Source organism: Amia ocellicauda, chromosome 13 (assembly GCF_036373705.1).
Source record: "Amia ocellicauda isolate fAmiCal2 chromosome 13, fAmiCal2.hap1, whole genome shotgun sequence".
In the NCBI taxonomy this organism is placed as follows: Eukaryota; Metazoa; Chordata; class Actinopteri; order Amiiformes; family Amiidae; genus Amia; species Amia ocellicauda.
The window spans coordinates 19,918,475-19,943,694 of NC_089862.1; the positions used below are offsets into that span (position 1 = coordinate 19,918,475).

Below are 25,220 nucleotides of genomic sequence, written 5' to 3' on the forward strand. Positions count from 1 at the left end.
TTCTCACCCAATATTTGATGGTACATGGCCCCGTCCATCGTCCCTTTGATGCGGTGCAGTTGTCCTGTCCCCTTAGCAGAAAAACACCCCCAAAGCATAATGTTTCCACCTCCATGTTTGACGGTGGGGATGGTGTTCTTGGGGTCATTCCTTCTCCTCCAAACACGGCGAGTTGAGTTGATGCCAAAGAGCTCGATTTTGGTCTCATCTGACCACAACACTTTCACCCAGTTCTCCTCTGAATCATTCAGATGTTCATTGGCAAACTTCAGACGGGCCTGTACATGTGCTTTCTTGAGCAGGGGGACCTTGCGGGCACTACAGGATTTCAGTCCTTCACGGCGTAGTGTGTTACCAATTGTTTTCTTGGTGACTATGGTCCCAGCTGCCTTGAGATCATTAACAAGATCCTCCTTTGTAGTTCTGGGCTGATTCCTCACCGTTCTCATGATCATTGAAACTCCACGAGGTGAGATCTTGCATGGAGCCCCAGACCGAGGGAGACTGACAGTTATTTTGTTTCTTCCATTTGCGAATTATCGCACCAACTGTTGTCACCTTCTCACCAAGCTGCTTGGCGATGGTCTTGTAGCCCATTCCAGCCTTGTGTAGGTCTACAATCTTGTCCCTGACATCCTTGGACAGCTCTTTGGTCTTGGCCATGGTGGAGATATTGGAATCTGATTGATTGATTGCTTCTGTGGACAGGTGTCTTTTATACAGGTAACGAGCTGAGATTAGGAGCACTCCCTTTAAGAGAGTGCTCCTAATCTCAGCTCGTTACCTGTATAAAAGACACCTGGGAGCCAGAAATCTTGCTGATTGATAGGGGATCAAATACTTATTTCCCTCATTAACATGCAAATCAATTTATAACTTTTTTGAAATGCGTTTTCCTGGATTTTTTTGTTGTTATTCTGTCTCTCACTGTTAAAATACACCTACCATTAAAATGATAGACTGATCATTTCTTTGTCATTGGGCAAACGTACAAAATCAGCAGGGGATCAAATACTTTTTTCCCTCACTGTATTGTGGTATTACTCCAGCTAATTGTGTTTATTGTGCAGTTGTGCAGCTAAGGGAATGGCAGCTAGCAGAGACTTGTTCAAACACAATTTCAAGGTGTATATAATCATGGCTATTTAAAACGTACCTCAAAGGCATCAGACAAGCTTCATATATATGAGATAGATCATCTGTTTTGTATGTTTTGCGAACATATTTTTTTACTTTTTACTAAATTCCACAAATTACCCTCTTTTTCACTTAAATATATGTCATAAAAAATTACCAAAAATGGTGCCTAGTACTAGTAATTAGAGAGCAGTTAATATTTTCATGTGTGCATATATGGTTATTTTTTTTCCAGCTGACAATGTATTGCTACAATGCTGTAGAAAACAAAAACTGTTAAAAAAAACCAACAAAAAAACAACATAACCCCCTTAGTGGGGTGTTTGCAGCCAATTGCAGTGTAAACCCACTTTGATAAATCATCGATAGAGTTATAGAGGGAGTGTATTTTGGGCCAAGGCTTCTGAGAAAGTTGAACCCTCTGTTATCTTTAAAGGGTTGTAGATTTGTGGTCATCAGGAGCTGTTTCAGAACGGGTTTAGAAAAGAGTGGGAGAGTGCTTGCTGGCTATGGGAATAAAATTTTGATGAATGTTAAGTGAACTACCCACCCAACCCTACAGACTCATCCAATGCACTAAATAGTTAAAACCTCTAAAAGGAAGCTAGGTGTTTCTTTATTCCATGATTCTACACCTTATATATGGCCAGAGTTGTCAACGTTGTAAATACACCAACACACTTTCCTTTTGTAAAAACCTTTAATACTCTAGAGGACAAAGAGTAGCTGTGACTAGGAGGCCAGAAACATCACACCACCTACCAGTGTGTCCCAGAAATCCTTGTCAAACATGATAAAATGGCCACTGGAATTATTATTATTTGTCCTTACAACAAAATAATTATATTTACCTTACCAAAGAACTGTCAGATGGCCCTCTCTTGTTACTTGCTACTGAGTAAATTATACTGTATGGAAGAGAGACACTCGACATCTGCTGAGGGTACTGGAATGAAAAGTGCAGAACTGGCAAGTTTAAGTTGGCATGTGATCTACTGGACCACTGTAGGACAAACACAGCCTGGCCATACAGACTATAGAGGCCATACTCTAGTTTAGCCAAGTATACGCTAGCACACACTGACATCATGAAGATGTCAGATGTCACATTAACAAGCAAGTTAAGAGCCTTACCAAGTGAAAGAGAGCCACTCTGATAATGCAACCGTAACAAACTAGTGCATACAGAATAGTTCAGGTGCATAAACATCGGTAGCTTTTAGGGTTAAATATATTTCAAAAAGGCAAGTTTTTGACTGAGTTTTATAAAATGCAAAAAAAAAAAAAAAAAAAATTGTACCTAACAGTACTTCGATGATATTTTACAAAGACAACTGTCAGATTCATACAGAAAAGGCCTATACTGAGAAGGCTCACACTTTCTCCTCCTCCAATTCACAAGAGGGCATCTTTATATTCTGCTATAAATATTTCACACAGCCCAAGATAATATCCCTATAACTTCTCACCCTTTCCTGCCACATAACAGTTGACAAATCTATGCATATCTCTCACCTTAAAGAAAACATGCTGCTTGCTTTTTCACTTGATGTACTTTTTTAATTCTCTGATGGTGACAACTGCAGTTCCCCCCACCCTTGCATCATTTAACTGATGTGCACTTCACATGTGGGTGATTAACAGAAGATAGGTGGTTTATCAATTCTGCTTTTAATATTGTAGATCAGATTCATAGTGTTTTGCAGCTGCCTTCCTACTGTTGATAATCCAAATGTAATTTAATTTAAGATTACGTTGATGATTACTCAAAAGATGTATTGAGGTATAGCTTATTATGTAGTTTCAGTACTTTTCCATACACCAGCATTGTTAGTAAAATTATTCATTGGAATCAATTGAAATACCCGGTTTTATAAATTTGCAAAATCCATGACACACATGAGGAGCACAGAGACGTATTTTACATGTATGCTAGCTTTATGCGCTTAGCCTTTCACCTTTCTTAGAACAGATCAACTCTCTGTGGTGAACAGAGTAGACATTGTGGTCTCTCAGTCTCAATCAGCTGTTGAAAATCATAGAAAATCATGTTGTTAAGATACAGGACAAAGCATTGTGATTTATACTGAGCTATACACTGGACCACTTTGCCCTCCCTGCCTAGAAATTGCAATTGCATGTTTGTTCTTAATAGGAGTAAGAATGTATTGTAGCTTTTTATGGTTTGTTTTTAATATTAAATGGACATCCGAAAGCCTTTCCCATTAATTAATTAATGTTTGTGCTCTAGCTGTATATGATACTTTTTGCTGCCACTCATATTTTAGTTTGTGGTTAAGGAGTCCCTTTACTTTGGAGTTTGTCAGTGTTTGAAGTCTTAGCGTTTTCTGTGTTGGATTTGGTCTTGCCGCTCAGAATTTGGCCTATTTCCTCAGGAAACAAGCCAGTGTCCAGAGGAATGTCAGACACGAAGTGCCCAGGAATTTGATCTGTGTTCCAATGTGGCCTAGCCAGGGCAGGGTAACCCGTTTCCTTTGTACCTCATCTTTACAGAAATTATTATTTAAGACAGAAATCTGATGTGCTTCATGGAAAGTCGTGTGTAAATCCCCATTTACTTAAAAGACTCTGTGTTTAAATACACAGGCATGATTACAGACCTTCGACAACAGTGTGCATATGGAATGATTGCTGTTGTGGACAGCTGTCTCTCAGTGGGTTGGTGCAGATTATCCAAGGCCACAAGGCTGAGGTGTGACATGGGTGTGTTGTGTTGCAGGAGGAGGTGCAGGGGGAGGAGTACCCCGCAGTGATCGTGGAGCCCGTACCCAGTGCTCGTCTGGAGCAGTGCTATGCAGCGCAAGTCCTTGTCTATGATGATGAGACTTACCTGATGCAAGATGTGGCCGAGGAACAGGAGATTGAGACTGAAGTCGTGGAATCTGGTAGGACTGGTATTTGACTTATTTTACGCACGCACGCACGCACACACGCACACACGCACACACGCATAGACAGGCACTCATTGTACACTTCCATACATGACAAGCCTTTATGTCAAATTGAAAACATGAGAAAGTAATGTCTATGTCATTAAGCAAATAAAACTGATCTCTTTGGGAATAACATTTCAAATGTCTCATTCCTATGCAAACTAAACACACACATTCAGCAAATTGTTTTATACATGTGTTTTTGTGCACGTGTATATCTATGTATCTCATTATCATCGTATCTATCATCATAATCATCAGCAGCTTTTTCACTTTCAAGATATCTCCACTCTCTTCAGTCTATAGCATCCCTTTTCCATGTCACACCTGCAAAGTTTGATTTCATCTTCCCATCTTCTATGTGGTCTTTGGTGTTTTAGGTTTTTCACCTTTTGGGATCCATTCAATAGCTTCCTTTGTCCATCTTTGATCTGTTCTTCTTGCCATGTGTCCAGCCCATCGCCATTATAACATTTTCGTTCTTTCAATTGCCAGATTTTGTTCTCTGATCCATTCATTAATTGTGTGTGTGTGTGTGTGTGTGTGTGTGTGTATATATATATATATATATATATTGCTGTTATACATACATGTAGTACACACACACATATATACATATATGATGTAATTTATTTCAGCCTGGCAAAATGAACATATTTACGGGAGTAGAGCAGAATTAAATATCTGCAAAATGATCCAACACTACACAGTAATGAATGTGGTTCTTCTATCCAATCCTATTTTTTTTTTTAATTGTATATAACCGGACTCATCATGTCTAATGACATTACACTGATATCACTCCCCTGGGTTCTTGTGAGCATACAAACCCCCATGTCTGCAGACATCCTTTTGGTATTGTGCTCTTTCATTTTATTCTATGGGTTTTGCTTTAGTTTAATCTGTTGTCTATGGATTGGTTTTGGCTTCAAAATATGTCTTAGGACTGAGAGAAATCATAATTATTGCATCTCTACTTATTTACTTTGCCGACAGAGTGCTTTTATCTACCCAGGGAAACTAAAATATTCTGAGATCCATAAAGGCAACATGTTTACTAAGTGCTCCCGAGCCACAGTTTTTCTGGGGGTGTTGGACCATTTTATTGTTACTTGAATTGTGTACAAATTGATCAGCATTAAATTGCATCCATCACTTATATCACTTTACCAGGCAGTGGACGCAGGAAGGTAAGTGTGACTAATAAAATAACATAAAACGTTTTGTGTCTTTGTATTTATTTTGAACCATCAGTTTATTCAGTTTTGTTTTTATGAAGCTATGACAAAATCTAATGTAAAGCTGTAACTGCTCTAGGTTTCTCCCAAAAGGGAATTGGGCTGTTGGCAAGGATGCATTGTAAGATCACAGACGCACTCAAGGAGCAACTTTGTCACATGACCACAGTCTTTAGCTTTTACTTATGCACCTGACAGCTTAAACCCTGCATAGCAATCAGTTATTTTATAATTATACTACATGAATTTCACTTTTCAGAAGATTGTTCACAAAACTCAGGTGAACATTTTAAAATAAATAAATACATAATTCAACAAGTTTTTTTTTTATTCTTCTCTCCCATCAATTGTGGAGGCTTTTTACCCAGTTGTACAGTAAGTTATTCATGCATTCAGGTTCCTTTGCCCCGAAGTGTGTGTATTCTGCACTTAAAGAAATCACTTGACGTATAAATCATACCAATTACCGTAGCCTGTGCTTTTCAAATTTCAAATTTCTTCAAAATTCAAAATCATTCTCATACCAAAAGCAAGGCAGTAGTTGATTTATCACCTAATTTATATAATGTAACAAATGTGGGTGTTTTATTAAACCTATTTTATTGAAATGGGGGGAGGGAGCATAATAATAAATTAAATCTGATTGGAATTGAAGGTAGACAGGCCAACAATAAAAGGTTATTAAGTATTTAAGTGTTTTTTTCTTTTATAGTTTGTGATTATGCGCTTTAGTCAGTGATTAATCAGCATTAGGCGAATATATATGAAATTGTGGCATTTTGTTCAAGTTCTTTTCATACCGCTTATTGCCGCTTATTATTATTAAGGCAAATGTATAAACAAACATCCCCAGGGGTCTTGCAACTGGTCAACCAACCATTTATCTACATTAATCTACTGTCAAAACCAGCATTTTTTTCTGAAGACAATCTCTTTTTATTGTCTACCTGCACAGGCCAGGGAGGATTACATTAAAAGCCCCACACGTGTGCGGTCTGATTGTTCACTGTGCAGAACTACCAAGGAAGTCCATGGGATTGTTCACATTTCTGACCACAATGGGCTGTAGTAATCAGGCACAAACAGCGCAGGATTACAGTGCCGTTTAATTTTTTATTTTATTTTTTATTCTAAAGACAAAAGGATAGGATGGCTGAAGCAGCATGATAAATATTTGAATTAAGAGGGGAACCTTGAAACAGTTTTCTGATGAAAGAGGAATATGGTATAAAGGAGAAATATCTCTAACACATCTACACGCTACATGACATTTGTGTGCTTCAACAGATGCTTGTGAATCTGTCCTTATCATGTGACAGTCACAAATATGAACACTGCTCTTGTGCCAGAGAGAGATTGCAGTAGCAGAGTAGCTCTGCAGTTAAATGCACATGCTTTGTTGGGAAAAGAAAAACGAACTGAATGTGTTGAACCACCTAATTATTTACTTTAACGAATGGTAGTTTAATACCAATACATTATGTACTGTATATGTTTTTCAATTTCCACATATGAAATATAAATTGCCCCAATTATTCAATGTTTGCAGAAGGCATGTAAACAGATGTGCAATTTCACAGCTGATGCGATTAAGTGCTTTGTATTGATCCGCACTATATAGTAGGCTTCCTGTTACTGACCCCCTCTGGTGGCTGTCAGAAGAATTGCTCACATTGATTTTTGAACTGATTTTATAGTCCCGCTATCAAGTTCTCAATAACTTTTTACAGACAATGATATAATGTATGTTAATGCTTTAATTGTTAAATTTTTTTTATATATCCGTCAAATCCAGAAATGCATAAATGTTGTCTTGCGGCAGGTTTCTCTAATATAACCACTAATTGTATAATGGATTAGGCAAGTAAGGCAAACTCACTGTAATTGTATGCCAACTAGGGGTGCGTTTTCATGTTTTGACCACAACACAACCAAGTTAGGCCACTTTTGACCAAGTGTTTGTAACCATGACCGTAACGCAAAAATTGACCCGGTCGTTAAAAATGGTGTAGGTCTAAAGCAATCAATTGCAGATCGACACACCCTGAATTTTGGTATAAATATAGATATACACACAATTTCATGTGTCATGTTTATTGTACTTTGCTGCAGCATATGTCAAACCCCACTCTATGCCACAATCCCTTTAGTTACGCGACCATGAACCAAGAACCGAGTGTAATACTGTGTTCGCTGGTTCAAATAATTTTTGACTACAAGGTCCAGTAACCACTTCACGAAAACCCACAATCATACGATCTGACGACCTGGTCAGAATGTGAAAACGCACCCTAGTACTTGGTAGTTTGTACTACTAAACATTTTACATTGTTTAGCCAAACAGCCATTTACACTGAAATCACTAGGAGCACATGTGCATTATTTACAAACAGAAACTTAAAACGGGAAGATAGGGGTACATGCATGCATGTACATACAAACTGTCTGTATTAGGGTTAAATGCGAATTTGGGACATCTGGATACTTGGTGTTATCTGTGCTGCTTTAGATCACATTAATAGGATATTTGGGGCATTAGCAGGACCGAATTAAATGATGAAAACAAAGAATGTAACATTCAATTGTGGTTCTTAGAGGCTGGGCTTTTCAAAATGGAACAGGCCTCTGGTGCCCTATCAATACCAGATAGTTGAAAACTGGACTGTCCGGTATATAAATAGATGAATGGCCACCCTAGTGTGTGTGCTGTGTAATGATAGAACAATGACTTACTTAAAAAATTTACAATTCCTGACATTACATTTGGCTTTATTTGGGGTTGCATTTTAGCAGTTGACCTAAATTAATCAGTAATTATTAGAATTTGACTGAAAGCTGTAGCATTGTTGATTCCATTATATACTACTTTCAGTTTTCACTATGTATAGTTACTAACATAAAAAATTATCTTACAGAGAATACATCTAAAATGAAAATCTGGTTGACTGAGATGTATATCAGTGTTTTAAGAGTTGGTGGGTTAAGAAATAGTACAATAATAATAAATAAAAGCCCTTGAACGAATAAGTTAGTGTGTTAGGTGGTTGACTGAACTATGTTTATTCTTCTACCCACTTCAGCCCACAGTTTCCAGAAACAAGACAAAAAGTATGAGAAATGTGTTAACATCCTGCTTTAAAAAACATTTTCATGCTTTACTTTTTTGTAGATTATAATATTTTCATTTTAATGTAGTGTTGAAAAACATTGGATTCATATGGGTTAATTCCCTTATCAACAGGAATAACTTGACCTTGGCACGGACTGGCACCTAGCTCAAGGGGGACATCTAGTTGTTTGTTAGCAGAACTATCTTTGGAGATATTATGCAGGATATTCCACTAATGTAATGCACTCATGTTTTTCCACAGTTACCTACTACCTTCATCAATCTAGTTTAAAGTGCCTTTCCTTAGACAGTATACCTATTACTATTTAATTGTTTGGCAAATAATCACAGAAAACTGTATTTTATTGATGGGAAATAAAATAGGAAATGCCAAAAAATAATTGAATGTTTTAGGAGATCTGATGGTATGCAGCATTTCATTTTGCATTTCACCTGCTATCCTCAAAACTATTTAGCCTATGTTACTAGATTTGTATTCCTTCTTTTCTTGCACATCTACTTGAATATGTATGAATAGTAAAAGGATTAAATGATTTTAAGCATTAAACATTTTAGAAGCATTGAACAAAGAAAATAGAATGAAACCACAGCATTTTTATTTTGGAGGGGGTGCAGGAGTATTATGTATTCTTCATAAACCCCCATTTGTATATAATATATATTTATATATTTTGTTTTTTAATGAAAACTTCATGGCATGTCAAGTTGAATCCTGTCACAGTTGCATTTGATTGATCTTACTAAGAAAATATATGTTCTTAGGTCACTGTTCCTATTAGTGAATGTGAGCACAGATTAACATGGATTACTCCACTTCTAAACAGATTAACAACATGATCTCTGTCTGGACAGTTAAAACCACTCATGATAATTTGGAGGTTTACCTTGTTATTCTTTTTAACATTTCTGTATGTGCATATCAAGAAAAATCCAACAACACTATGTTAAAAAGCCTAATTATTTAAAAAATGTCTAGTTATAGAAAAGCACACATGAAAATAAAGGCTCTTCTAATCATTTTTTTCTTGTACTTCATGGGACACCTGAGGAATGAGAGTACACTTTAAAGTATAGCAAATAGATGTCGAATTTATAGTATCTGAGGGTACTTTGCATGTGACAATACTGTTTGCATAATCATATTTCAGTATGTAGGCTAGTACTCATAATTGTAGTGTATAGCATGTACATTACAATCTGATAGTATGTAGTGTAAGGATAAATCCATGTTGTGTTATCATACTTTTAATACTTTAAAGAGGGGAACTCAAGAAATAAAGTGCACATGGAAAAAGTATATAAAAAGAATAAAATCAAAGTGATTAGGACTGCTAGTGACACCATGGATTGTGCATGTGAGTTACAATCTGATAGTGTGTAGGTATATAGTAGTGTATGTAGATTAGTTTGGATATCACCCTGCAGCAACAATGTAGAGAAGTATCTCTTAAAGGGAATAGACAGAGCTATTATATATGATTAATGTTAGAAATTGAAATTGAGTGCTGAGTACTATCAGTCAGTCAAAAAAGTATTGTAGGGGACAAAGGAGTTATCTTTGGCCATATAGTATTATTTTACCACTGTGTGTATGTGTGTGTCAGGAGCTCTGTGTTTGTCAGACAGTGTGGGGGGGCTTTTGCTTTACAAATTGCATTTTATTAGTTAAAAAAAATATATATATGTTATGAATTAATAATTTTGGATGATATCCAGTAAAAACAAGCACAAGCAACATCTTGTGTATGAGGTAGAATAAATGTATAAGTTTCTTTCTGATGTCTAGCACAAAAGCTGTGGGAGGAGTGAGGGATTGTCCAAAACATCATCATCATCATAATGAAGATCCTGCAATGGAACAGTACTGCATATCAGATCCAGGCTAATGATGTGGGTTACAGCAGATTACAGCAGCGTTACAACTGCCTTAATCAGATAAATGGAAATCACTGTTGCTATCCACAATGATTCCCTTCTTCTGCCATTGCTGTTTGAGTCAGTGTCTCAGAGACCAGAGCACGTACGTGTTTGGAAATCTTTGTAGATCATCACTGATGGAAACAAAGCTCCACTCTTCTACTGTATAGAGAGCCAGCAACTCTGGAAAGGGTCTCAGATTGAAGGTCCTCTGATGTAAACCTCACATTCAAATAGTCCACTCCTTAATGCTTGTATGGATTCATAGCTTTGGCGGCTGTTCTGAGGACATAAGGCTCACAGCTGGCACCTCCCCTTCTCACACGTTCATATTTATATTATCAATTATATTTTTGAAAGCCCTAATGCTTTGCAATGATGTATACACTGACAAATTTGTTTGCATTTCACTTCATATGCTTTTATTTGGTCATTTACATTTGTAATACCAGAATCTCTCTATGCATAAACCTACTACTACTGCTCACTCCAATTGATGAGACGGATGAGCCCGATGATGGGAACATTTGTATTCTGGGCATTATGCTTCAGACGGATAAACAAAGTTCATCTTCCACTCTCGTGAGTCATGACCGTAGATTGTTTTTTAATATATGCAAGTGTGGAAAAAGTAGTTTTACAGAGATGGGTTGATGGATTCCATTTGCATTTATCCAATGCGATTTCAGATAATCCCTGGTATACTCCTGCGATTGACAGCCAGAATTCATCCATCGAGGGGCAAGGCCAAAGCTGCGCGCAGGTCTGTCACTAGATAGGTCCAGGAGTGAATCCTGTAACTTCGATGACAGTCTGCTGCCAGCGGAGGTGGCAATGAATGGTTGTTGGATCCACTCCTGGTTTTTGTGTGTGTTGTCTGGATATTTTTCTTGTTCAGCTTTTTAAAAGGGGTGGGGGGGTGTTTTGAGAACCTTTGATCTACAGTGATTATGTGATGATATCTGATTGCCTAGTGGTCATGTGCTACTCGGACTGACTGTGGACAACCACAAACTTTGACATATGTGACCCATTTCTGGTCTCTTGCATTTGATACCACAGATCACATTTTGCCTGACACCAAGTTACCTCTTTCCACATCTTTGAATCTGGAGTATCATGGTGGAGTATGGTTGCTCGCCATGCGATGGAAACTCACAAACCAGTTTTTTTTATAATGTATGCTGAATGCTGATTTATTTTAAGGAGCTGCAGTTTTCTCCTACATATATATATATATATATATATATATATATATATATATATATATATATATATAATTTAGCATGACATGTTAAGGAAATTAAGCACAGAATCCCTTAATTTATCCCTGATGTTTATGCTCTGCATCATATACTCCATTTCATTGCCAAATTCTTAGATTTCTGTACTATGTTAACCCATTATTTGTTGTATTGTGTATAAAAAGTGAATAATACTATAGAAAAAAATAGATTCAAGGGCTCCTAAAACCTTCATAAAAATGCACTTTGATGGTGATGTTTAACTATAACCTTGTTAAGTTACTTCAGGTCCTGGTGACAACCTAATTCAAGCTTTTCAATATAAAATTAATGTAGATGTGGACCTGGAAAACACAAGATGAAAATTAAATTATAATAATGTTCATTTGATCTTCTTGATTGAACTGAGCGTTTACCCTCATGAATCAGAGATTCCATTAAAATATTGAACCAAAACTAATACTGTACCTAACAGCTCTACAGTGTAAAAGGTGCTTATGAAGTATTAGTCTGCAAAAGCTGATCAAGTGCATCACCACAATAGAGACCACTTGGAATTTTAAAATCTCTTTGACTCTAACCCTAACACCCTCAGTTTTTATTGAAAAAGGACATGCATGATTTCCCCCTCTAATGCAAGGATGTCCCTAATACCATATTTCACACAGCACCACCTGTTGCCAGCAGTCTATAGACTCCCTCTGTGAATAGGGCACACGTATGCAGTTGTTTGAGGTATTTACTTGGCTTATTCTTGCATAATGTGGTGATATGTGTTTTTATGAAGTTTTATGTCCTCTAGATATATAGGACTAGTCATAAAAAAAGATGAGACCTTATCATTGGGAATGTGAGCCAGTTTGCTCTGTGTGGGGTCCTGTGGTGTCATAGCAGCACTGGGAATAGTCATACGCCCCAGAGAGTAAATACAGAATTAGCGCAGTGTGTGCCATATCCTTGTTCTCAAACATTGTCTGTGTGAAAAGGGTTGCTTTGATTGTGTACAAATAATATATAGTGTTGTTGCTAGTTCATATAACTGATTCATAGACATGACAACTAAATTCCTATTAATCAGATCTACAAAATTAATAAGATAGATTAATGAGTCCTAGGCTAGAGGTGTAGTAATTAATTACCACTATAATTTATAATTACCATTATAAATTAATTAATTTGCACACCAGATATTTCTATGTTTACAGTTTTTAGGACATGCCTTAGTATTACATCCTTGGGTACAATATTATAACACGAAAATAATAAAACCTCCATAATGTAATTTTTTTTAAACTGATCTTCATAAAAGGTAAGTTAATAATAATAATAATAATAATAATAATAATAATAATAATATTACTTTATAAAAAGCACAGAAAAGGTGGGGTTGCAAGAAACTGATACAGCTGTTTGGAGGAATACATTCAAAATTCTGTTCTTATTGGAACACATTTTACAGCTGCAGTTTGGTATAGCACTCAAAATGATGGGGTGATCTGGAAAACTTCCTTAGAAAAGGAAGAATATGTATTAACTAAAATGGCTACAATATATTAGGAGATCATGTTTCCTGCTATATTACTGCATGTTTTGTAATAATAAGTCAACATTCCATTGCATGTCAATTATATTAAGGTCAGGTGATTGGAGAACCCAGTGCATTAATCCAAATAGCTCTCTTGCCCAAATCAATTTTTTAACTTCCAAAACCCTAATTACAAACTTGTACCCAATAACTGTTTATTTTCACTTTCTACTACTTATATTTTTCATGTAGGCCTTAGTCTGGTTATGTGGGATCATTATAATGTTTGATTCAACCCTATTTCCAGTTGACCCTGTAATTTTGCCATACGTGTAAAATTTACACCTTGATTCTCAAATAATTAAGTTTAATTAAGGTTTAAATTGCCAATGTTACTAACAGCACGTTTGAGAGAGAGGTGTTATTGTTTTTGCGGAAATGGACAATTTCCTCATGCCTGCAGGCTGTGGTATTTGACCGATGCTGTAAACGGCTATATTTAGCTGGGCGTCTTTGCCACCGTCAGAATAAAATCCAAGTTAGAAGATGAAGTTACCAATGTAAAAATGTAGCCTGTGCCTTTGCACCATGACGTGTAATACGTGCAATGGTAAAAAAAAAAAAACTGCCAGAAAATATCGATTGATGCTTTTCTTATAGCAGTCAACAAAATGCCAGGGTGAAGTAATTCGCCTACAGAATCCATTCCCAACCAGCGCTGGCAGGCGTGTTGAGTCTGGACTGAGTCTGGGTTGTAGTTGCCGCTATGGGATGACTGGCCGCTGACGTAACGCATCGATACATAAACGGAAGCGCTTTCAATATGCTTTACTTTATTTTTGAATTAATAATAAAACCTAATATTACAGCCATGCGTTTCAGATGGTTAGAAAAATATATGCCGGTTTATTTCCGTGTTCATCTTGAAAATAGTCACCGGTTATAATTCAAAGTATGTTATCTTTTTTTTATATATAAAACGTGGATAAATAAGAATACAGTGTTATTTAGACATCAAACTGCATTCTCACGACCATTAATTTAAAAACGCTGCCTTGTCTCCCTACTGACGCGGATGGCAGCGCTTAGAGGATTTCCTGTGTTTAGCGCGGAAGGATCGCATCTGTTGGTGTATGTTGTGTGTTTGGCTGAATTTGAGGTGATTTCCTGTGGCGGCGGAGTGATCCGAGTTGCGCCTCTCTATGCGTTTCAATGTAAGTCAATGTGAATCTGCAGCTCTGAAGAACATGGCGACTTCTCTGCATGAGGGACCCGCTAACCAGCTCGATCTGCTCATCAGAGCCGGTAATACCGTGCAAACTTTCCCGTTCCGCTCGGCGGGGCTCGCCCGCGCTTTCTGCACCTTGCAAACAGGCCGCTGCGCCCAGATTCGTGAAGTTGTTTTCCAAAGTAATGGAGGGCAAATCAGGAAGTGATCACCTTGGTTAGCAACCTGCATGGCGTTCTGTGCTTTTCCTGTTTCATGGATGGGAAAAAGTACTTTATTGCAAAGTGTAGAGCTGCTCGGCTGGGTGCAGCTGTGCCCGGGTGCCCGGCTGGAAGGCACGCAGCTCTAGATCGCGTCTGTTTCGGATGCTTTCCGTGCTTTTTATTAATGGTTGACGCGAGTTGCTGGGAAACCAGGAAGTGTGCAAGATTGTTGTCTTTCCTACGTCTTTGCCACGCTGTCTGACTCGGAAGGACGTGCACTTTTTCTTTCCCCCCCTCTAATTTTATTGTCATATTCCTGCGAATCAGTTGCAGTGTGGATATATATGACGTGTTCCGTTTCTTCTTTGCTATTGTTTTCATCGGAGGGGATTAAACTATTGATCATTTGCTGTACGCTGGTTTGGGTTAAATAACGTGCTGTAGGCAGCCTTGCAATGACCACCGTTATATTTGCACAGATTCACGCTGTATCTGTTTTAATCGACAGAAATACAATAATATCATATTAACCGAGTGATAGTATTAGTTAATATATTTAACTTGGCTACATAGCGAATTCTAAATTTAATTTCATACGCAAATAAATGCGTAAGCTACGAGCAGTGGTTTTTTTTTTTTTAACTGTGTAGGTGGTGTATTGTGGATATTTAAGGAAATTCTATTTTAATATCCATTTGATTTCACTGAATGCATATGTGGTGTATTTTGAAGTCGAATTACTTATTTTAGGCTTTCTTTTTGTGATCATTTGATGGCGGAAGCGATGTGATCCGTGCGGATGGTGTATTTTGTGAGTGACAGCGCCATCTGACCAATTGGCTTTAAGAGATGTTCGAACTGTGAGGTGCGGCCAATGAGTGTGCGCGGTGTGGGCCGTGGGGGCGGGGCCGCTGGCCAATGAGCGGCGGGGCGGGGTGAGTGACAGGCGCTGCGAGAGTCTGCGGAGGGAACTGGAGGGAAAGAGCGCAGAGAGTGTAAACACGGAAGTCATAAGGGACAGCACTACTTTTTGCTGGACCGCTATGCACGGTGCAGTTAAATAGTACCAATTTGTTTACATTTTGCCCTTTTAACCACAGTATGATATGGCAGGCTTTGTTTCCATTTTAAAGCTGTCGAGTTATTTTATTTTTGTGAATAAAATGTTTTACAGCGCACTTATTTTTCAGTATTGTATTTTAGGATTCTAAGTATAATTGATACCGTTATTTACCGCAATTTATTGTGTTGATGCTATATTTATTTTAGGACTAAGCCACGACGTATTTTGTATCGTAGTTGTTTCCAGGTATGTTGTAGTCTTGCCTCTTTTTTAAAAATGTATATGATTCCGCCACGTTTTGTCCCTCCTTTTTTTTTTTTTTGCAAGAACTGCTATCTGACTCGAATTGCTGGATACATCGGTATCTTCAATTTATTGTGACTATTCACCCTCACCCTTATGTTCTTTCATGATTGTAATATTTATATACACATTATCATTTACCACTTAGGAGTTAAACATTTTTATCCTACTACACTGTCGGCAGGTATAGTTATATAACTAGGTATATGTTTTTTCCAATGCTGGTTTATTTTGTCAATCTGTACTATGTGACCTGCGGTCTTTTTAGCTTGGTAATCAAAATGTATTTTTCATTTCATTGTGCATAATTAAACGAACGATTCCGAAATAGTACGTTTTGTTTGCATATTCATAAATGTATGCTAAAATAAAAAGGAAGTAAATTGAAGTATTATTACAGATGAAGACCTGTTGTTTTCCTCTTCAGTCTAATCTTGGTTATGCCCAGATTTAAAATAAACGTCCATATTTACACCCACGTGTTTGTTTAGGAATATGACCAAAACTATTTGAGCTCTCACCCCGCATTTTAGATGTTTGAGACGGAGGGCCAGTTATTAAAGTCCTTCATTTTTTGTGTTGGTTATTCTTATCGACAGCTTAGGTGCACATCATTGTTTTGCGATATCTCCCTTTCAAAGGCATCTCTTACAATCCCTAATAGAAGTGTGCAGGTCAGGTCCTCTTTAGCTCAATTAATCCCTAGAGACTGCAGAAGTAGGGCCACCTAAAGATAGCCCCCTTTCAGGCATCTGCAGCAAATCACCAAACATGGACAGGGCAGGCAGGAGTAGCGCTGGGGACATGGCGATGGACTACAACAGGTGCTGCAGTGACAGCAAGGTTAGGAACTTGCTGAGCGAGATCAGGGTAGCACTTGCTCCAGAACCTGTGTTCACAAACCATTTCTTCATATTCTCCCTTAACTTTGAATGATCTTTCTATTTTTAATATTGTTTCTATATAAGATTCTTAATATACATTGCAAATTGATAACTTGTTTGTATAGCCTGTCACATTGGTGTGTGTATATATTAAAGTACACACTTCTGTGTATAGCCTGACACCAATACATTGTCAACAGTGGGTGGGTTCTGACACCATTTGCTATTCATAGCTAACAGTAACGTGTGATACAGGTGTACTTGCAGCATTGTTTGAACTGTGATTCAATAGCAGAGTTACAAGTAAGCCCAATAAAATAAGCCCAGAAAATAATGTTTGAAAGTGCCCATTCTAATCCTGCAAAGTCAAATGTATAGTATACCGAGGTTGAGGCAACAATATTACATTGTGCATAAGATTAGTATTATCCTCTTTCATCGATGCCACACTCAAAATAAAATAAATCATTATATCACTGGTGTATTTTGTTAAACATGCACAGAATGTAATTGTAGTGCATTCCTAAATTGCTGCTCTGCCCTCTTGTGGTTCTCTACCACCTGTTAGGTTAGAATTAAAGTAATTTACCAGCAGCAGGTTGATCTTTCAAAAGAATGTCAAAAATGAACAGCTGTAATAAAATTTTGGTTGTTTAAAAAGTGTTGCCTAAAATATAGTCGTTGTGCAGTGCTAGTTTCTGATCAAGTTCAACCTTTTCTCTTGCAGTGGAAGCTTCAGTGCACGGTAGCAATGTCCACTGCCCAGATAAGACTATCGAGGCGGCCGAAGCCCTGCTCCACATGGACTCTCCTACCAGCCTGAGGGGTGATCGCAGCCCAGGTGAGGGTTTAACTGAAGCAACAGAGCTTCCACACCCTTCTGTCCAGTTGTTCATCACAGACAGTGGTCATCTTGCATTACTGAAAAACATTCATTATTCAGGTTCATTTTCAATTTCTTCTTGACAATTGATCAACTTAATCTTGACGAAAAGGGAGGACAATTATATAAAATGATAGCATGTCTGTTTATAATAAAACATTTATAACTTAGTTAGTCTTGTCCAGGTGTTATAGTTACAGGTCAGTTAGTAAGGGAAGAGAGCCTCTGCAGCTCAATCCATCTCCTGTGAAAGACCACTTTGATTTAGGTTTACAAGGTATAACTATGGATGAAATGTCATCACAAAAAGAGATTATCAAGTAATTCTGGTTGCAAGCCTTCTATTTAGGATGCCTTGAAAAGGATGCCAATGAATAAGTGAAGTGATTTAATGTGGCCATACAGTGAAACTCGGGCAGATGCACATTTTTCCCCTTCTTATAAGACTAAAATTATCTAAAACACTTCAGTAATGAATGGATTTCATTTTATGATTGCAGGGTATTTTAGGGTGCAACCTGTTGTGTTTCTTGGCTTCCCCCACATATCTTAAGGACATGTACAAGGTCATTGATCCCCAAGCAGTTTTTAACATGACATTATACACAACAGAAGGTGGTTAATGGTGTAATGTATATCCAATTATTTTACTCTTAAATTTATTTTATTCTTCAGTATTACATTTAAGCAGTTAAAAATTTTCATTACAATGCCAAATAAATAGGAGAAATTGACTTGTATAAACTTATTTAAGTGATCCCACCATTTAACAAGTGTGGAGCTCAAGATGGACGGGCACATCTGAAACCTACTTTAATCATGTGATAGTGAATGTGTGCCATCTAAGGTTATCTTATTCATTATATACTTTGAAGCATAGAGTAGTCATTTCAGAATTGATTTAGATCTTGGTGTGTTCATACTATACACAAATGGGCTATAGGGAGGAAATAAAGGAAATAATGTCTTGCATGTGTGAAGTTTCCATTGATGCCTAGAGTAGTGGAGAACTGCATATTGTTCTGGGTTTCCAGACTGACCTGTACAAACACACAATATAGAATTATTTATTTTGACTTCTTGATAAGCCTGTACACAAATGGCATTTAATTAAGATGTATTCCTTCCTGCTGTTCTTTAGCGTGTCTCCAGTGTTACTAGTTACTGTGTGAACGCCTTGAGTGCCTATTCTTATTGGGAAGTACAATCAAGTTTTGTGTTCTCCTGCAGTGGAGGTGTTTGTGCCCCCATGTGTAACGACGCCCGAGTTCATCCACGCTGCGATGAGGCCAGATGTCATCACTGAGACTGTGGTAGAGGTGTCCACTGAGGAGAACGAGCCCATGGAAGTCTGTACCATCATAGAAACTCCAGAGAATGAGCCCACCAAAAAGAAGAAAGGTACTAACAACTATCTTGACTTAGTACTTCAACTTATTTGCAGTTTCCTGCAAAAGTTTTATTTTGGGAGAAAAGTGATTGGTATATCCCCATATTTGACCATATATATTTGATTTATTTACCTACATTACAGTTTGGTTTGATTTTGGGTGATCTCAAATATTCCCAAGACTTGTTTCAGTGTGATTTGTGAAAAGCAGTATTAAGAAATATTATATGTTATAAAGTTGAAGAAAAATACCAGCTAGACAATGACTTACGAAACCCCATTTCAGCGCTTGTTAGTGTACTAGTCACTCAGTAGACAGGCTTAATGTTTGTTTGCTTCTGAGGTCCGACAATTAGGTTATTTATGTGTGACTTCACCGTAAGTGTACAGAAATGTTAAGCCTGACACCTCTTTGCACCTTATGCTTATATTTGTGTGAAATAAACACAATCCTTGTAAAGTACAGACCTTTGCCAATATGATAAGTTGATCATAATAATTTATATCTGCTTTATTGTAAGCGGGGCGAAAGCCAAAGACTCATCAACCAGCTGTATCCAATGGATCCCCTGATTTGGGTATAAAGAAGAAACCCAGGGAAGGCAAAGGTAAGCTTCATCCTACAGATTGTTTGATTGTAGCTATTTCTATTTAACAAGTTTGTAGTCATACTTTGCCTGATGGATTGAATGTCATCTCTCTAATATACATTTTAATATACAGATAACTGACATTGTCTGTTTACAGGTAACACCACCTATTTATGGGAATTCCTGTTGGACCTCCTCCAGGATAAGAATACCTGTCCCAGGTATATCAAGTGGACTCAGAGGGAGAAAGGTATCTTCAAGTTGGTGGATTCAAAAGCTGTATCCAAACTGTGGGGAAAACACAAAAACAAACCCGACATGAACTATGAGACAATGGGAAGGGCACTGAGGTGAGGACCAATGCAGAAAATACCTAGCATAGTAATTATACAATTGCTATAAATACTTTTCCTTGAAGAATGATATGAGTGTTTTCTCCTTCTCTCATCTTAGTTGGTATGAAGGGAAACCTAAAACAAATGTGTTCTTCTTTTTGCAGATATTATTACCAAAGAGGTATCTTGGCAAAAGTTGAAGGGCAACGCCTTGTCTATCAGTTCAAAGAAATGCCCAAAAACATTGTTGTAATAGATGATGACAAATGTGATCCCAGTGGCGAGGAGATACTGAGCGCAGCAGCAGACAAGTCTTATGAGCGTGTCCCCCCATCCTCCGAGAACCTGCTGAGCTCAGCTGAGCTGTCGAAGACCCCTGGTATTCTGCGGGGCGGGCCAAGGACGCTGGTGCACCAGAGCCATGTCAAGGGCGGCAAAACCACGCACTCCATGTCTATGCCCCGGATAGTGAGCGTAACGTCAGCAGTGCAGCACCAAGACTCCTCGCATTCACAGCAGCAGACGCACACCACTATAATTCCCACAGCCTCGGGGCCCAGGTTTGTTTCTTCCTCTGTATTAAATCTCAAATAACAAAATTGCAGGTGTCCTTTGTTTTGGGTATATAACAATCAAGTAACAAACCTTTCAAAATTAAGAGTACCAGTTTTGGAAAGTAAAAAGTGAATAGTAATTAACCTTTTCAAGTTTGCTAATCCTCAAATTTTGTTTTTCTTCAAAAGCTATCATTGAACTGATCTTTTTCATAAAGAAAATATTTAAACTAATAACAATTAGGACCATTCTTTAGCTTTTGCTCATATGGAAAATTGCCAACTTTGGCAGTGCTTTAAGTATTTGTGCTTTTGTCATTATCAGCCAATCCCAGCTTATAATGACAAAAGCACAAATACCTGAAGCAGCCTGTTCTTAAAAAAAACATACCTCTCACATAAACTGGATCTCCAGACTATATATCCACTTCCACTTTATTCACCTTCTGGTACAGACCTTCCTGGTGCATAGCTGGCAGTGAGTGGAGGCAGGCCCTGGAAGCACACAATCCAGAAAGAGACACACTTCTCTTTGGCTAGCTTAAACAAAACAAACCGCTCATCTTCCTTGTTGCACAATCTGAATTGCAGCTCAGAATCTGCCTCAACCCTTCTTCAAGCATGTCTGTAACCTTATGTGGTGTAGAATGCTTTCGGCAGTCTGCCACAGAATTGGTTTCATCGTCCAACATTAATACTCCTCATTTTCCAGTTTCTTTATCAAGTGTTTATTGTATGTTTATTTAAAGCACTTGAGTTGTAAAAGCTGAACTAAATTTGACTTTTGTACAGCAAAAAATGTATCGTACAAGTTTGTTTTATATAATTTGGATAATTTCATATTTAATTGCCATTGTCATTTCATTGCCACTCTTAGTATAGTGTACAATAAAATGTAACACAAAATTACAATAGCTGCCCTTCGACATTTGAAGACATTTGGTAGAATGGCCGATCTTTTCCACTGGTTGGTGATCTGTTCCCCTTCTTATCTGTTCAGGACAGTGCGTGTGGCCATGCAGGTCCCTGTAGTGATGACAACGTCGCTTGGGCAGAAAATCTCCACCATGGCAGTCCAGTCTGCAGGCTCTCAAGTCCTCACCAACAGCAGCCCTACCACAGGCACAGCCCCCAAGGTGGTCATCCAGACCATCCCCACGATGATGCCGGCCACTGCCGAGAATGGAGACAAGATCACTGTGCAGCTTGCCAAAATCATTACCATCCCAGCCAACCAGCTCGCACAGTGCCAGCTGCACACCAAGTCAGGCCTGGCTGGGACTTCCAGCATCAATCTCATGGGAGCCCCGATGACTGTCAGAGCACTTACTCCTGTGTCGGTAGCACCAGGAACCCCTATCATGAGACTGGCCATGCCAGCACAGCACCACCACCAGCAAACCAGCCAGGCTGCCAGCCATACCCCAGCACGAGTCATCAGTGCCATCATCAAGAGGCCGGAGGTCAAGCAGGAGTGTGCAGCGCAAACTGCAATAAAGACAGATAAACAGTCACAACATGAAGTGGCAGAGAGAATGGCAGAGAGCCCCAATTCAGTGACTGTTACCATCCCTGTCACAGTCAAATCAGAAGGGACTGAATGCTGAGAGTGAAAGAATGGGGTATTGAATAAGACTGACATTTTCTTTTCATTTGCCGTTCAGTTCAGAGACTGAGATGGTAAACGAGAATAAACGTACTGGTCGTACTGACTAAAAACAAAACATTTTCTTCCAATATTCATTTTTTGTATGATACAGCAGTCAAACTGACTTTAAAGATTACAAAGACTTTATCAGATACATTTTTACATCCGTCCCATGTTTTTGTTTTTATGGGATTTTGAACCATGTCAGTTTTCATCTAAGGGACCTGATGTCAATCAGCAATGAACTGTTGAAACATAGGAATCGAATTGCAGTGCGGATCACAGACGGGACCAATAAACCCACTACAGTTTTACCCAGACACTAAGCTTCCGGAACACTAAAGGAAAGTCATTAAACCAAACGTGATCTAGGGACTGGGGCAGGGAGTGAATTTAATCTTTGTAACACTTTTGTGTTAAAATGATTTTTTGCATTTAAAATGCAAACCAGCAATTGTTTGACTATCACTGTGTGCACATAGTACCCATTATCTTGGTGCTAAGTGAAGGCTTCATGGATCTTTATCTGGAAAGTGGAGTTAGGTGGCAGTCGTAGCTGTTCCTAGACAGCTTGTGAACAAGGGAAGTCAAAAAGGGACTTTGTATGTCTGCTTTACAGTCTAACAAATAATTTAAAACAAGCAGCCTTAGATTTAATGTTTTTTTGTTTTGTTTAATTTTTTTCTCTCCATTTCTAAAAAAAAATAAGCTAACAAGCTTTTTATGTAAAGCTCTTTTTTGATACCTTGTACCAAGCACAGTATTATAGAAATAAGGCAACATATTTTGTATTATAGTTTAAACTTCTTTGTCAGGATTTCAGTTTCAGCTGTGTTTTGCTGTAATTTGCCTGTCACATTGCCTTGGCGTCTCTATGGACATTTAATTTTCAGAGCATTTCTGCCACTTAAAAGGTCACGCTCAGCATGAATTCTTGCAGCTAGTTCTAAACTTTCCTTTAGCTTTTTTTTTTTTTTTTTTTTTTTTTTAGTTATTAAAGAGAAAAAGTTCGTGTTCAGACTGAACTAGTTTGTATATTCAACATTTGAAGTATATTCTATTTTGTTGTACTCTTGTTTCAAAGTGTATTCAAGTAGATTTTACTGAAATATAAAAAAATATAAAACAAGCTTGTCTGTGGAATGATTTGAAGTGTATCGTATTGAGAAATGAACTACATACCAAATTCCTGTCCTCTATTTAGAAATGTATGTATGCATGTAGCCCAGCTGCTGCTGCTGCTCCACTATAGAAATGTTGAGGGGCGGCAGTGGAGTGGTGAGGATGGGAGAGAGCGGCCCGCCACTCAGACAGGTGTGGTCCGTCACTCGGTTGGGGATGCTGTCAGGGATACAGGCCTTGCCCAGGTTGCCATGGATGTACATGCTGACGTAATGCTCCATGACCTCCTGGGGTGTCCGAGAGGCCCCAACATGGGCCGCCATGTCCTCCTACAACAGACACTGTATTAAAAAAGCAGCCAACCATTCAGATTTCGAGATCTTAGATGCTGTTTTTTAAAGAAAATTAACTTGCTACAAATGCTGAGACTTTCTCAAGTCTTAAACAATTCCATCTCTAAGAGTCACATTTCTTGCCACTAGGGTTCCAGTTCATTGAGTGCTGCAGAAAATCTTAAAAAGTGCTCTGCAATGTGAGATGTTGACATTAACACCTCTGTCAAATTGGCGCATTTGAGAGTTCGTTAAGTTAAAATATCTTTAGATATTCAGAAGAAACATGTCAAGCATGACTCCCTCTGGGATCTGCAGGAATTCACTGACTTCATTAATGGTGAACAACCTCAGAAAATACTAGGCACATTTGGCTCTTAGCAATCCCTTCTTAGTGCTTGTGCAATGACATTCATATTCATTCCTATGTGTCACCTATGAAGCTACAATGAAAAAGTAAAGCTGAGGATCCTACAGGTGCTGCTTTCATTCTTTGTAACGACACGGCTGTGTGTTGAATAGCAATGTATATATTTTATTTTCCATCCTTCAAGTGAATCACTGTTGTGCCTCCAAATAAACCCTCCCCTTTCTGTATCTTGCCTATAGTCTGCCTCCTATACCTCTTGATCAGATGCCTTTGCACTAAACATACACAGAAGATGTTTTTGGCAATTAAAAGGTGAGGTGTGATGTATCACGTTAGTATTGTTGGGTGATGTAGTTAATTTGTTTATTTTTAGGTTCTTATCCCTTTTCATATGTTCTCATTTAAATAAAATGCTCTTCCACGACAGCGAATGGGCCGTGAAGAAGGATTCTGGCATTAAAATAGCAGCTACAGACCATGGGCTGGCCTTCCCCTTCAAACGCGCAGAGGAGTGGAGAGCCTGTGAGTGTGCCGTTTGATTTTCTTTTCATACAAAGTTTAGAATTTAAAAAATAAAGACGCATGCATGTATACACACACACAATCACACACGCACACATATAAATGCTTAACCGTGGAAACCTGCAGATATCAATTCTGCATTCATGCTGGTTTCACGTTCAGCTCCTGCCCTGGTTAATGTGAAGTGTGGCAATGGGAGGTGGGGCAGTTGTTTGGTTCTGCAGATTCTTCTCCTGCACAGCCAAGCGCAAGCCAGTCAGGGTCAGTACACTGGTTTAATGGTTCAGATTAGGGGGAGTCTTACAAAGTGAATGAACCCAGAGTGGGACAATCATTTAGTCCCGTATAGTGCACTGAGGAGACTCTTGTTAGGTCTGTGGCTAAAGCCTGTTAAAACATGGCAACTCTAAACATGTCTCTCATCCCCACACCTTTGACAGGCTGTTGTCCTCAGCAGCACTTTGAAATACACAGGAGATTGAGATTAAACTCACTGAAGGTGATGGATGTGTGGTGTCCATGTCCTGCTCATGCTGTGGTGCAGAAAGTCCCACCTCCTACACCGGCAGCAGGTTATTTATTGTTTGAGATGAGCAGCAGACATCCTCCTTTTAACCTGGAGTTCAAGTGATGAAACTGTAATATTAT

General features: G+C 38.3%; 1 protein-coding gene across 3 annotated transcripts in view; it reads left to right on the forward strand.

Annotated features, from left to right (window-relative positions):
- The window catches only part of LOC136766580 (ETS-related transcription factor Elf-2), a 48,928-nt gene extending 24,646 nt beyond the window's left edge, over positions 1-24,282 (forward strand). For 2 of the 3 annotated variants that reach the window (XM_066720137.1, XM_066720138.1), the window contains exons 3-9: positions 3,878-4,043; positions 17,554-17,667; positions 18,940-19,110; positions 19,621-19,707; positions 19,847-20,039; positions 20,189-20,584; positions 21,579-24,282. In XM_066720137.1, the coding sequence (XP_066576234.1) occupies positions 3,878-4,043; positions 17,554-17,667; positions 18,940-19,110; positions 19,621-19,707; positions 19,847-20,039; positions 20,189-20,584; positions 21,579-22,185 (1,734 nt within the window). In that variant the 3' untranslated portion in view covers positions 22,186-24,282. Of the gene's footprint in view, positions 1-3,877; positions 4,044-14,305; positions 14,451-17,553; positions 17,668-18,939; positions 19,111-19,620; positions 19,708-19,846; positions 20,040-20,188; positions 20,585-21,578 lie in introns of those variants that run through there. The other variant, XM_066720139.1, reaches the window with a different exon arrangement.
- The last annotated feature ends 938 nt before the right edge of the window (positions 24,283-25,220 follow it).